This window comes from Echeneis naucrates, chromosome 10 (assembly GCF_900963305.1).
Source record: "Echeneis naucrates chromosome 10, fEcheNa1.1, whole genome shotgun sequence".
In the NCBI taxonomy this organism is placed as follows: Eukaryota; Metazoa; Chordata; class Actinopteri; order Carangiformes; family Echeneidae; genus Echeneis; species Echeneis naucrates.
The window spans coordinates 15,105,241-15,118,957 of record NC_042520.1 but is presented as its reverse complement, the minus strand read 5'-3'; the positions used below and the strand labels follow the sequence as shown (position 1 = coordinate 15,118,957).

General features: G+C 41.1%; 1 protein-coding gene across 8 annotated transcripts; it reads right to left on the bottom strand.

The window, feature by feature from the left end:
- Window positions 1-280: 280 nt before the first annotated feature.
- Window positions 281-13,210, bottom strand: ogt.1 (O-linked N-acetylglucosamine (GlcNAc) transferase, tandem duplicate 1). Of its 8 annotated transcripts, none has more exons than XM_029511871.1 (23): window positions 12,861-13,210; window positions 11,245-11,425; window positions 10,263-10,506; window positions 10,085-10,153; window positions 6,514-6,630; window positions 6,330-6,409; window positions 5,999-6,194; window positions 5,732-5,872; window positions 5,533-5,633; window positions 5,195-5,348; window positions 4,857-4,958; window positions 4,550-4,747; window positions 4,112-4,270; window positions 3,896-3,985; window positions 3,647-3,772; window positions 3,336-3,506; window positions 3,127-3,243; window positions 2,771-2,941; window positions 2,599-2,646; window positions 2,148-2,300; window positions 1,792-2,044; window positions 1,528-1,651; window positions 281-1,448 (listed from the first exon to the last, which is right to left on the bottom strand). In XM_029511871.1, exons 1-23 carry the CDS (start codon window positions 12,895-12,897, stop codon window positions 1,268-1,270), a joined length of 3,213 nt encoding a protein of 1,070 aa, XP_029367731.1. In that variant the 5' UTR covers window positions 12,898-13,210; the 3' UTR covers window positions 281-1,267. The 8 variants fall into 8 exon arrangements, with proteins under 8 accessions (XP_029367731.1, XP_029367733.1, XP_029367732.1 ...); XM_029511873.1 differs by having other exon boundaries at window positions 11,245-11,395; XM_029511872.1 differs by having other exon boundaries at window positions 4,568-4,747; window positions 12,861-13,209.
- Between the last annotated feature and the right edge of the window lie 507 nt (window positions 13,211-13,717).

Sequence of the window (13,717 nt, the reverse complement as noted above, 5' to 3'; positions counted from 1 at the left end):
CAATCAAACTATAGGTCTGAAAGCACCCTAAAAGTGCTGAGTCAATAAAAAGAAACAAACGTCCCATCACTACAACCAAGTCAGTTGTGGTACAGTAGTTCTTGAAATTCAACATGAAGACTGAAAGGTTTAGGCATAAAACATTATGTCCATATAAACCAGACTAAAAACAGTACAGCCTTTACATTTACCCCAATTCCCTGATAGTTATCCCAAACTAGATCTCAAAACCAGGACTAGATTTTATAGTGTTCTAATGACTGAGTCAAGAGGAACAAAACACAGTTCAGCCATCTTTATTTTTTTAATTATATTTAGAGCCTTGTGGCATCATTGACAGCATACAATTAACAGACAATACAAAAACAAAAACTGCTTAGAAAATACTTACCTAGGCCGTTCCTTGTGTGATTAAAAGAAAAACGAGATCAATTTGTGAACAGCTGACATCTGAACTGAAATTTAGGCCCTTTCCAATTGCTTGAGACTCCTTTCTCCAGCTTCGCCCTATTATTTTACACTGCAGTGTGACATCAAACAGGACAACAGCTACTGAACATATTTCTTGATTGGCAAGAATGTGTAAAAAGTTGGTGTTAATTGAGGGAAGTCTTTATCTAGACCACATTTCTCATAACTTGCACATCTACTAATTGTAGTCATTTAATAACCCCTTGAGACAAACTAAAGAGCACTTGCAATCTATGTTTTACAATTGCATGTTAAAGCTGAAGAAATTTGAGTCAGAGTCACAATGTTTATGGTGCAACATTGCCCATTTAAAACAACACTCTTTATCCATTTATAAATAGATCAACAAGTAATAATGGCTGGACATTCTCTCCACAAGCTGCAATTAGTCCTGTATGCACACTGACAAGGAAAAAGAGGGAAAAAAAAAACATCCACTGATCCAAGTACTGAAGGGATAGTAGGGCATTCACAATCCTCTCATGCTGACCAAATATACTGTGTTTAAGGATAAAAGTCTCAGACAAAGCGCCTGGAAGCAACAGGCTCTATCTGGCTCAGGAAATGCAGATGTGTGACAAATGTGGAGCGGGATGGGGGAAAATGTTTACACCTGTAGGCTCCTTCACATGTAAGAGTCCCATTACTATTAAATGGTGAGATGGAGACGATCATTCAGGGAGAGGGGCTGGAGTGGAAACTGAGCATTCAAGCTAGGGGTTTGATAAAAAGATAGTGGGGAGGGGACTGCACGTGGCTGGGGTGTGGGGGAGAGGAAATCTGAGTGCTTCCAGCTTCAGGCATTCTCACTGTTCTCTACTGTCTGGAATTTGACCAGGTGTTCTGGCTTGCTGCCATTGCTATGGTGCTCCCACATTTGCAGATAGAGCCTCTCCAGGTCCATTGTGTACTGTTTGGTGTTGAAAAGAGGGCTGCAAATTCGCTGCTTCCAAACTCGTGCTCTGACCATCTTCAAACTGTAGACACAGTCAAAGCACATTTTAGAAGACAGAAAATGCTTCTTTCTGGATTTAAGTGTGATGGGCATCTACTTACTATTCCATGTCAGAGCCCAGTTTAACCGCTATGTCCTCGTAATCCTTACGACTCTGGGCTATTAGCTCAGGGCAGCCCAGGCAGTTGAGTTGTGAGGCAGCCACACGAGAGGCAAGGGTCTCACCTTGACAAAAGAAGGTTTCAGAATTAGAAAGCAACTTTGGAAAAAGTATCCATTATCCTTGGGACAACTCTCAAAGAATTTAGAAAACTCATTTGTAATGTAGTGTTTTACGCATATTACATAACTGCAAATGTCCTCACCTGGCATAGTGACCATGGGTGTTCCAGCCCAGAGAACATCCATGCCTGTGGTGTGACCATTGCACAGAGGAGTGTCTAAGCATACATCAGCCAGCTGGCCCCTTCTCACATGCTCTTCCTTTGGTGCTACTGGAGAAAAGATGATGCGAGAGGCAGGTAGACCCATGTTCTGAGCGTACTGCTGAATGTTGGGCTCGCCCACGGCAGGGAAGCGAAGAAGCCACAAAACACTATTTGGCACACGCTTCAGGATCTGCAAAGCAGGGAGTTTTTCTTAAAGTGTTTCAGACTAACCTAGGGAATAAAGTGTTAATTTCAAAGTCAATAGTTTTTATGAGCAATACTTTTGAACTTACATTGGCCCACATTTGAAGAGTTGGAGGGTCAATCTTGTAGAGCTGGTTGAAGTTGCAATAGACGATGGAGTCCTCTGGAAGACCATATTGGGAGCGGGTTGTAACGACAATTGTGCGTGGCACCTCCTCCCCAGTGGCAGCTTTGTTATTGATCTAAAACAAGGTAGAAGACAGTGTTGGATGATGAAGTGACCTCAATCCTTGTGTGAATGACCTTTCATTATTTAAACCAGCTGCTTTCAAAGGACCAGTGTGTAGGATTGCAACCGATACCTCTTATGACCTTATGAAAACTGGAAAATGTATATGATTAAATGTATTTAAATCCTTCACACTGGTACAGTAATATGCTGCCAAGATATGAAGGTAAATTTTAAACCCAATCAATTGTGTCACCATTTACCCTCACCAACCCTCTGTGCTACCACCTTACTTTCATGAAACACCATACCTGTACGGACAGATTCTGAGAGACTACAACCTCATCTGCTGAAAAGATCTGGAAAAGCAGCAAGCTAAAATAAATTGCTACTCTTGTTTTTTGTTTCAACATTTGTAGGCACATTGGACCAAATTCTAGATAATCTTATTTGCATTTATGTTGAAACTTATCTAAGACATACCTGTGTGGTTGCCAGGCCATTGCTGACAGTGAAGCTGTTGATTGTGACCTGGATTTGTCCTTGATTAATCATGTTGATGATTGCTTCAGCTGCTGTGTTCATGGGAATAACAGGCATGGATAGCGCTCCATTTGTGTCCCCAGCAGCCTCCTGGTTGTTGTCACACTTCATCTGATCACACAGAGCAAATGGTGCGTTCAAAATGGTGTATTTGTCTGCCATGTTCCCAATATATTTTAATCTAAAGCAGAATATTACCATCTAACAGTTTGACTGTTGTCTCCAACCTGCAAGTTATACTATCATTTGAGTTTGACAGTTAAACACATTAAAGCAATATTTTTTCCTTAACTAACCTTTATCACTTTGACATCTGGCAAACTGTCCAAGAACGCCTTCAGGTCAATACCGTTAAGAACAATGCGGTTATCAAAGATGTGCCCATTAGACTTGAAATCAATCACTGCCTTTTTCTGTGAACCAAAAAGAGACAAACTCTAAATGCACCAATTTTTGAAGTACTTTCCTATGCAAAGAATGGACAGGAATGTGGGTAAAAACAGACCTTGAGGTGAGGGAACATATTGGCATGGTCTCCAATGAAGAAAGTATTTGGCATGTAGGCAAGTTTCTCTGAATACTGCTCAGCCACCTCCATAGGTGATGTCTCTTTATCAGTGATGATGTAGTCCATGAAAGGAGCTCCACTGGTTCCTGGATAACCCAGCCACATTGCCTGTTGAACAGAAAAAGCGCTGCATTACTGCTTTCAGATCAGCAATCATTCATTTCCCTCGGGAAATGAATGATTGGATCTTAGAACTATTCTAAGAATACAACTTTGGGTCAATCAAAATTCATGCTGAGTGAATTTACCTGAATGGGGGCTGGGCGGAGGGCAAACAGTTCATTTCGAGCTCCCTTGGTGTATCCATTCATGTTGACTAAAATGTGAATTCCATCTTGCTGAATACGATCAGCTGCCTTGCCATTGCAAGGGATCTGGATGAGAAAGGTACCAGTTTCAGCAAAAACACTTGACTTGCAAGTTATTTTTGTCAAAATACATATCCATGAAATACTAATACTGATAATTAAGAAGCAACTCCAGGTTGTACCAGTTACCTGTGAAAGGTCTGTGAAATGGTGAGCCTCAGCTACCACTTTCACACGGAAGTTGGTACTATCATCAGGACTGAGTGCATAGCAGAACACCTAATGGAAAGAATTTTGGCTTGTACATTAACAAATATGCAAACTAGCAATAGGTATAACTATTCTATATTTTTTTGAGATTTGCCTAAAACTTCCAGAATTAATATTCCAATGAAGATCACCTACCTCAAATTTCTCAGGATTGTGCATTCCAGGAATGGACTGCATCAGGTGGGAAGTTGGGTGATTGCCAAAGTCAGAGCTGACATAACCAATACGGAGACGTCCACTGCTGGCTTTCAGATCCTTTGGATGTTCATAAGCAGGTTTGTGCAGTGCATTGATCTGTGAAATAAGCGACAGTGTAAGAACACACCTAGTTGCTAGTTTGACTAAATTACAGTGACTAATGCTGTATCAAAAAACGACAAATCAAAAATTTCTAACTTCACAAAATCCACCAGGTCCCTGCAAGCAACCCATTCACCACCAACTTTGCTAATTTTCTACAAACTTGAACATATCCAGTTTCTGGCCCTTACCTTCCCCATATCCCAGCAGGCAGCCATTGCCATCACCAGTCACCTTATATACCCCACAAAAAATAAATTTAAGTTTACTTGCTTTGATCAGTGCGAGTACCTTGTCCAGGCAAAGGTTCCCATGGCGCTCAGCAATGGCCTTGCGGAAGCCGTGAGAGAGTGGGTACAGCATGCTGTGGTGTGGGTGTACTGAAGGCAAACGGTTCTTGTCCAACTGGTCAGCCACGATGCTCACAAGCTTCTTCATTCGCTCTTCATAGTCTGTCCAGTCACACACAATCTATAAACACAATAACACTAACAGAGGTTAGCAGAAGTACTTCCCATTCAGCAGCAACAAATTTATTGTATTGAATTTAAGTAATTGGCAAAAATATGTATCTATGAACCTGCAAGCAATGGGCCAAGTTGCAGTAAGCATCAGGGAAGTCTGGCTTGAGTTTCAAGGCTGTGCGGTAAGATGCAATGGCCTCTGGGATGTTTCCAGAATCCTATTAGAAGAGAACCATCACAACACAAATTAATATGCTTAAAGTCATGAAATACCAATATTGCATTTTTTTATGTCTGAAACAAATTAAACTTATTAATGTAATAGCAGATTCCATTAATTGCATATTTCAAGTATTTCATTTCAAAAAACAAACAAACCCCCACAAAACGGGCATAATACATTCTTACAGGTTGTAAAATTTTATTAAATTGTAAAAACAAGAATTATTTCCACCTTATGGATAGAGGCCAAATTGCTGTGAGCATCAGCAAAGGCGGGGTTGATCTGGATGGCACGGGTGTAGCATTGAAGTGCTCCTTGTACATCCTGCATTTCCTTCAGTGTGTTACCCATGTTTGAATAAGCATCAGCAAATGTGGGGCTAATTCTAAAAATCAGAAAAGAATAAGAAAAAAAAAACAAAAAACATTGATTAAAGAAATCCCACCACTTCCACGACATGTTAAAAATCATCACATATACTACAATCTCAATTTTTTTGTATGAACCATCATGGTATTGCACCACTTTAACGCAAACTATGACAGCAGGTACCTGTAGCATTTACAAACCTGATTGCCTCCTTATAGTGCATGAGGGCCTCTTGGAGTTTACCCTGTTGCTGCAGGACACTGGCCAGGTTAGAGTGGGCTGCTGCAAACTCAGGGAACACCTGAGGAAAAACAAGGGGTCCACTGAAGAACAGCAAAGAAATACCATGCTCACATTTACAACAATAGTCCCCAGGCAAACGTAAAATTCTATACTCACTTCTAGGGCTTTCCTGTAGAGCTGAACTGCCTCCTCAATATTGCCCTGCTCACGCTTGATGTTGGCCAAGTTGTTAAGAGAATCAGCATGGGTTGGACACAAACGCAGAGCTGTGTTGTAGCACTCTTCAGCTTCAGATACCTGGAAATCCCGATAGCATTTTACAGATGAAATTAAGTAAATACTGACTTAAAGAAATCTGAAAACTATTTAAGATATTAAAAAAGTAAGAGTCTAGAAAGGGGAAAATACCAAGAAGTGTCTTACATTTCCTTTCTCTTTTAGGGCATTTGCCAAATTGCAGTAGGCATCTGGGAAGTGCGGCTGCAATTCAATAGCACGACGGTAGGTGTCAATAGCCAGGTCAATGAGACCTTGCTCATAATAGACACAGGCCAGGTTTCCATGGACAACTGCATGGTTGGGGCTCAGACTCAAGGCTCTCAGATATCCAGCCACAGCTCTGGAAACAAAGTATGAATAAGAACTCAAAATCAATCTTTTGCAAAGGTTTAAAATTGTTGTCACCTTTTTGCATAACCTGTCAAAAAAGGGGAAGTGGGTATATCACATTTTCCATGTCATGATTTTTACTTGCCTGTCAAAGATTCTCGCTTCCTTCAAAACATTTCCTAAATTGATGTAAGCATCAAGGAAATTTGGGTCCAGAGTCACTGCCTAAAAATTGAAACCAAGCTTAAAAACATGGAACAGCACAATAATATATTAAGAAGGGGGAAAAAAAAGAAAAAAAAAAAAGACTTAAAATCAATGTAACTGACCTTTTCAAAATGGTGTATGGCCAGCCATATTTCTCCCTGGGCATTGAACACACAGCCCAGGTTGCTCCAAGCTACTGCAAAGTTCGGTTGAGTCTCAATGGCTTTCAGGTAACAAGCCTTTAGTGGGTTTAAATTGAAAAAACATAGGAAAGGAGGAGTAGAGGTAGAGGTAGAGCGGGAAAAGTAGTTTGTAGAAGGGAGGACAAGGGATTGTAAAATAAAAACAAATAGAAGATTGAGAATAAAAGTAAGAAAAAACAAAAAGGGGCAGAGAAAGTAAAATTAGTGACTGTTCTCCGTGATGGCAAAAAGTGAGTCTACAGCATGGGCTCGCATGCGCACAAGTCTGCCGCGCTAAGCTGCATTGCTTTTTCCTACGCTGCGCAAATCCAACCAACACCCACACATACGCCCTCATCCTGCAGTTATGGCCACACACTCACCAAATCTTGTGGTGCCCATGTACACACGAATAATCTGTTACATTGCTCTCTACTAAAATTCAAATCAACATTGATTATTTAGAAATCAAAGTCATCAATTAAGCTTAATTTTTTTTGTACATTTTATCAATTGCTGTATACTTCATATGGGCATATCATCTCACAACCTGGGATGCGAGACAGTTCATGCAGGTGATGGTCCCTGTAATGCATGCGCAACAAACGCAAGCGCGGTGTGTGTCTATTGCCACGATCACCACAATTCACCATTTTATGCCGCTTGCGTGACCTTGCTCCTGGCAAAGGTCATTGCACTTCGCCGCTGCGCTCGCTGAATGGCCAGGTAAGAGAGCTGCAGACCAACAACCCCTGGCAGAACACCTGCAACACCAGACTGGCACACACTCAGCTCCCATGAAGCATCTCAGAATAAGTGGGGTTGAGGGGATGAGCAACAAACCAGTAGCTGCAGTGCAATGTTAAAATGTGGGGCATTTGGAAATAAAAATCAAATTACCACTAGTTTGTCTATGAATTAGAAATAATAGCAATAATATAAAGTAAGCATTTTGAGGAGCCAATTTGGTCTGAGATTTGGGAGCATTTGGGAGCGAGGATGGTTATGAGTGGGGAGAGGTCGACAACCAACAGGCCAAAGGGAGTGAGGGGGTGGGGGTTGCATGCTTGCGCGTTCCGCCTTTTAGGTTGCTTGGAGGGTATCGCTGCGCAGCCCCTGCGCTACTGCAGACTCACAGCGCACTATCTGCATCATCATCAGAATGCTGCAACTCCAAATAAAGAAGGAAAAAACAAAACAAAATAGGAAAAATAACCAACATGTAAGAGTTAGAGGGTTCTTACTTGTTTTTCTTGATTATTGCTTCCATATCCAAGTTTCTTTTTACATAATATAGGACTGGGTAATTAGTATAGCAAATTTTAAGAAATTTTCTGTTACTTTTTTTTCTCTTTTACTCTTCAAAGGAAGCCACAAGACAGAGGAGCTTAAGCATAAAGTGAGGTTGTTTTTCTTTTGTTGGCAGTTACAAACCCGTTACCATATTTTTGGACTTTGTCAGAGTGGCGGCCGCAGCTGGCTGGAAGAAGAGGAGAGGACTGAGGCTGCCCTAGTGTTCCTTTCCGCCAGGCACCTACGCAGGAATAGTGTCACCCACCTGAAACCTTCTAAATAACAATATCAGTTGTGGAAAAACCAAAAGAGACAAAATCAGAAAACAAGATCGTTAGTAAAAGTTCTCAAACAATACATTCTTTTTTCATATATGGAAATAAAACAGGCTCTTCCAAATCACAACAAACAAAAAACAGGCTAGTATTGGTTTTCATTCATGCAATGAATGTTTCATTTCAAAGAAAACAAAAAGGTATGCTTTAAGGGTAATAGGGAGGGAAGAAAGGCTTTGATGTGTTCAGTTTATCAATAAATTATAGTTAGTCTTCCAGCAATCCATCAATTCAGTTTGCATGTCAAACTAAAGGAGGGCAGTTACTGGCTTGATCTTGCCCAAATGAACTGATCCCATTTCTCTGGGAATATTATTACATATTTGAAGGAAAAGGGAAAAGATATCCATCATTGCTTTTAGTTTATTCTTTTAGCATTTCTATGAAAATTTTTCAAACTTTGATCTTTATCCTGGCATGCTTTCTTGAATCCTGGCCAATGGGGTGGGGAGAAAAATCTGTGGTTTAATTGTCTGTATCTAGAAGCCTCCACAGTTCTGAAATAAAGAAGTCATCGCTGTTGCTGCGCGTGCTTCTGTCTTTCTAACCCAGCATCTGACGCGGGTGGTGAAGTACAGATTGTGAGCTGTCTGCCTGACGCTGCTTGGGCCATTTAAGCCATGTTAGCTCTGTCAAACCCACACTTTCCCATGATACTCAAAATCAGTGGATATCACAACTGATAACCAACCGAGTAAAATTTTCATTTCTAACTAGAGTTATATAGAGTTTGTTTATATATATATATATATATATATATATATATATATATATATAAATAAATAAACAAATGCTAATGCACATGTGCAGAAGCACTAGTAAAGCATATCTTAAGGTCAGGAAGACAGCTCTATGCGCGCACTCCACCAATCCTCAGCAAGCGCGCGGGGGGTGGAGCGACAGAGCAGGAGAACTTGTGAGTCCCTGAAGCTCCTCCCCACTCCTTTACCCCCCTCTAGCATGAAATAAGATGGCCTGTAACCTGTGGGACAACTCCACATCTCCAGATTTGGCCCAACCCAGGGAGCCCCCTGTAATGCAGACAAGATTTAAGGTGACAAATACAAGTGTAACACTTAAGGGAGTGGGGGGGGGGGGGGGGGAGAAACCCATACTGTCAGTAGCAGAACTGACAGCAAACTGATATCAAACACTTGGCAAACAATACTGGAGTAGAGTGGTTAGGTTAGAAACCATCTTATCTTTTGCACTGCAAAATTAAACTAGCTTCTCATCAGTTCACGTATTCCTCAAAGACCGAGCCAGCATTTTCCCTCCAAAATCAACTACATGAAAAGTCATGGGCTGAGGTTTAAAAGATCACTATATAGATCCAGTGTCAACTTAAATGCTCCAGCCTTTCTTCCTGTTCGGGGAGGGGCTGACCTTTGGTAAAAGGTCGGGGTAAGCAAAGGACGTTTAGGCTAAAAGTGATACAGAGAGGGGACAAATTTTATACTGAAAAACAAAATGGATGAACCTGCCTAAAAAGTAATCAAAACAATGCGTGTGTACTACCGGGAAAAAAAATAAATTAAAAAAATAAATAAATAAAAGTTTGTTTCCTCATATGGATGTCACTGCAGGTCCAATATTCCCAGAGGTTTAAGATTTGGAGTGGAAACTCGATGTAACTCGGTAATGTGAAAAGGCTACTATTTTCTGTCCTTTTTGCCATTGGGTTTGAAGGGAGAAAACTCCATGTGGAATAAAAATATCAAAATGAAAAAAGGGACAATTTCTATGGCCTTTGCGGGAAACACTACAAACAAAAATGTATAGACTAGAAACAAAAAAATTTACAAAGGAAAAAAAAAAAAAAAAAAAAAAAAAAAAAAAAGCAAAACACACATCCATTCAAATGCCAACCCTCTGTAACATACCTTGGCCTCTTCCAAACGCCCAAGGGCTTTCAGCAAGTTGCCCAAGTCACTACGCACACAATAAAGATCCTGTGGTGGGAAAATGGATGGCTACAATGAACCTCAAATCAACTTCATGATTCAAAATATGCTTGAATTTCTATTTGATTTTAATTTTAAATTGTTGCATGTCACTTACAGGATTATACTGTAATGCAGACACATAAGCCTGAACTGCTCCCTCCATGTCCCCTGCAGCAACCAGAGCTGCTGCCAGGTTGATGTATCCATCAATAAAATCTGGTTTGAGCCTCAAAGCATGGCGATAATGTTCTATGGCTTCCTGCAGTTGTCCACGCTCCTTGTACACGTTCCCCAGGTTGGAGTAAGCCTCAGCCAGCATCGGGTTCTGTTTGATGGCCAAGGTGCTGAAGTGAGCAGACCTGTAGGACCAGAATGTGTCCAGAATGGTTACAATGCTGACGGGAGTGGCTGGCATTGTTTTCGAAATGCTTTATATAGAGGCAGCACCAAAGCACCAGCAGTGAGTATCTGTTTTACAATACAAGGGTAGACTGTTAAACTTTGAGTAAGTCAGTAATGTTGGAAAGACCAACAGATATCTCTCTCACACACAGAAAATAAAAACAAAAAAACAAAAACCCACATCTTACCAACATCAAAACTTAGAAATGTATCAGTTTAGTGTCCGTAAGTACAAACTAATAAAGATGCTATCAATATGCGTCAAATTAACCTTTGTTTGAAAAGTGAGTGAAAATGAGCCAATGTGATTGTGATGCAATGGAATTACAAATCAATGCTAAAACTGCTTGTCAATTAATTTTTACAGTCGAAGTACTCGATTTTGCCGACTAATCACTGCAGCCCTATTTGACAATAAATGAGACAAAACGTGTCAACTTGAAACTTCGGACACCTGAAACCTTCACCATGGCACCTGCAAAAGTATGCCCACCAGTTAAACAGTGTTAGAATTGAGGCAACATTGTGAGACCATGCCATACCAAGCAACCAAATTCACAGAGAGCTCAAGTTGTGCATATCACTCTACAAGACCAGCTGTAAGATTTGGAAGTTACAGAAGACCACTGCCATTTCCACAGCACAAACTTCTGAGTCAGTCCCCACACACACACACACACACACACACCTCTCACCTGTCAAGTCTGCGGCACTGGAAGTGGATGGAGGACAGGAGCAGCAGGACACCTGTGTTATCAGGCTCCTGCCTCCACAGCTGCATGCAGTGGCGTTCAGCAGCCTCAAAGTCCCCTGACTGATATTCTCGGTGCGCCAGCTCAGCCAACCCTTGGAAGGAAAGCATACGTTTTGTCGGTTCTGGAGCACCAACACAGCCCAAGGAGGGAGGGGGGGAAACAACATGTTAGAAGTGATGGAAGAAATTAAAGCAGACAAATGAAAACAGAAAATAAATAAAGAGATGAAGATAATGCTTCAAATTGCAAAAAATTACTAGCAATTACCTAACCTAAACAGAAAACAAGGCAATGGGTAAACTCAAGGGATGTCTGAGATCAAGTGGCACATGGAAATTTGATATTTTCTTTTTATTTCTGAAATTTGACATCTGGATTAAAAAAAAAACAAAAAACAAATTGTTACTTCAAAAGCTTTTGTGATTAAGATATGATAATGATTAGTTTTTTTTTTGTTTTCTTTTTTTACTTTACCTAAGTAATATGTCACATCTAACAAGATCTACCAATTTCATGATATCAAAAAGCTGTCAATACACAGATCTCCAGTGTCACTTGTGCTCACCCCATTCAAGGTGTGGCATAAACAGCATGAAGCCAAAGACATATCATGCATGGTGTACAAAAGGGTGGAGGAGGTGTAATGGTTTGGGGACATTCCAACTTTCATAAAATGAGTCGACACACACCTACAAATAAAAGCCAGTATGCCAGATCATACACTATGGTCCAGCAGATCAGGTGCATCCAGTCATTATAATTACGTCATAACGCTTGTATGTGCAGAGGAGAGATGAATTCAATGACAAGAAGCAAGACCTACCCATGGAGGAAGAATTAACTAAAATGCAGTGAAGGACCAAAATCAGAAATCAGTCCTGATCACAGCTGGGCGATCTCTTCAGCATTGTTGTACAAAACACGCGTTGCCATTAACCTTGGGCACCTGAGCCAAACGTGATGCGCACACGGCCCTGTCGGTGTCCACCACCGGCGATAGCTCATAGTCATCACCGGAACCAATGGCGTCGATGGCGAGAGGCATTTTACCAGAGGAAGCCATTTTCTAGTGTGTAATGTGAAGTGAAGAGATATGTGGATGTCGTCGGGGCTACGCATTAGCCATCAAGTCATTTCTTTACGGATATCCCCATTATGAAAACATTACACGCCTGTGAAAAGCTTAACATTAACGTTGATACAGTGCTTGCACACTTGCCATAGTCACATCGAATAACAGTTCATGAAATGTTGCAAGATATTCAACCGTTAGATGATAAAGCTAGCTTCAACGGAAGATGCTAACATACGTTTGCATTGACTAGTCTCTACCGCTTTCTCAAAATAAACAAATGTGACAGGGGAGGTACACTACATCTACATTACCAAATTCGTTGTGTTGAAATGTTTTGTTTCATTGACTTCATTGACTCCAATCGTCCTTGCTCGGTAACCAGCAGCCCGGTCCCCTCTGCGCCGTTAGCACGGCCGTCTTAGCAGGTAGCTACACGAGGCTACTAGCTACAGCTAGCATCAGACAAACAGAGCAAACCAACCTGTGCTGTCAGCCACGTTTCCCACTGAGCTCGCCATCTCCTCGGTCTTCGGGTCTTGCACGGTGGTCGTCAATGTGTCTTCCTGCAGGTGACCGTTTCAGAGAAAAATGTACGACGACTCGTCGTCTTTAGTCGGCCAGAAAAACGCTACTAAGCGGGCGACGCAGCTCACCTGATTTTTTTTCTACACCTTATACAGCTCTAAATGCTTAGCTGGTAGATCTTAATATTTAGCTTGGCGGTGATGAATCATCTAGCTTTAAAACGCACAAAAGCCAACTGTGTTTTTTTGGTGGTTGTCGTAATGTGGATCAAAGCCGGTCTCTGAAGGAACAAAGCCACTCTGGGACGTGAAATGGCGAAGTGGGTGGAACTCATTTCTTTGGCGAAAGTAGATCCCAACATCGCCATTATGGCGAAATGTAAAGAAACTTGTACTAATACCCTTGTAAGCAACGCGATTAATTCATAGGATGCGCATTTGAAGGAGTCTTCACTAACAAAGGGTTATACGTTTCACTCAGGGAAAATAAGTTGTCTATGAATGCTACTGCGCGGAAGGACACAATGGTGCAGTGAGAGGGAGTGCAAAGTATATCAGAGTACTCTTACAAAAAGACCCAAATAAGTTTGAACATTTTCATCCTTGAAAGTAGAGAGTCGACCTTCATTTTCAGGCCTGAACAAATCCAGGACAGAAGTTTTTGTGCGACATAGGGATGGATTTAAGTACACAGAAATGAAGGCTAAACAGTAGTGTGCCCAGTATACAGAGAGATGCACAACCATACACGTCTAACCACCAGAATATGGATATATCCAATAAATTTACTATAGTTCCAAATATATTGCTTTGG

What these genes read in the sequence shown, in the direction of transcription:
- ogt.1 (XM_029511871.1), bottom strand. Translation starts at nt 12,897, where the DNA reads ATGGCGAGCTCAGTGGGAAACGTGGCTGACAGCACAG. An exon ending in CAGTGCCGCAGACTTGACAG is followed by an intron (nt 10,507 to 11,244) that starts GTGAGAGGTGTG and finishes CTGGTCCTACAG; the next exon opens with GTCTGCTCACTTCAGCACCT. An exon ending in CTCAGAATCTGTCCGTACAG is followed by an intron (nt 2,301 to 2,598) that starts GTATGGTGTTTC and finishes ACCTTGTTTTAG; the next exon opens with ATCAATAACAAAGCTGCCAC.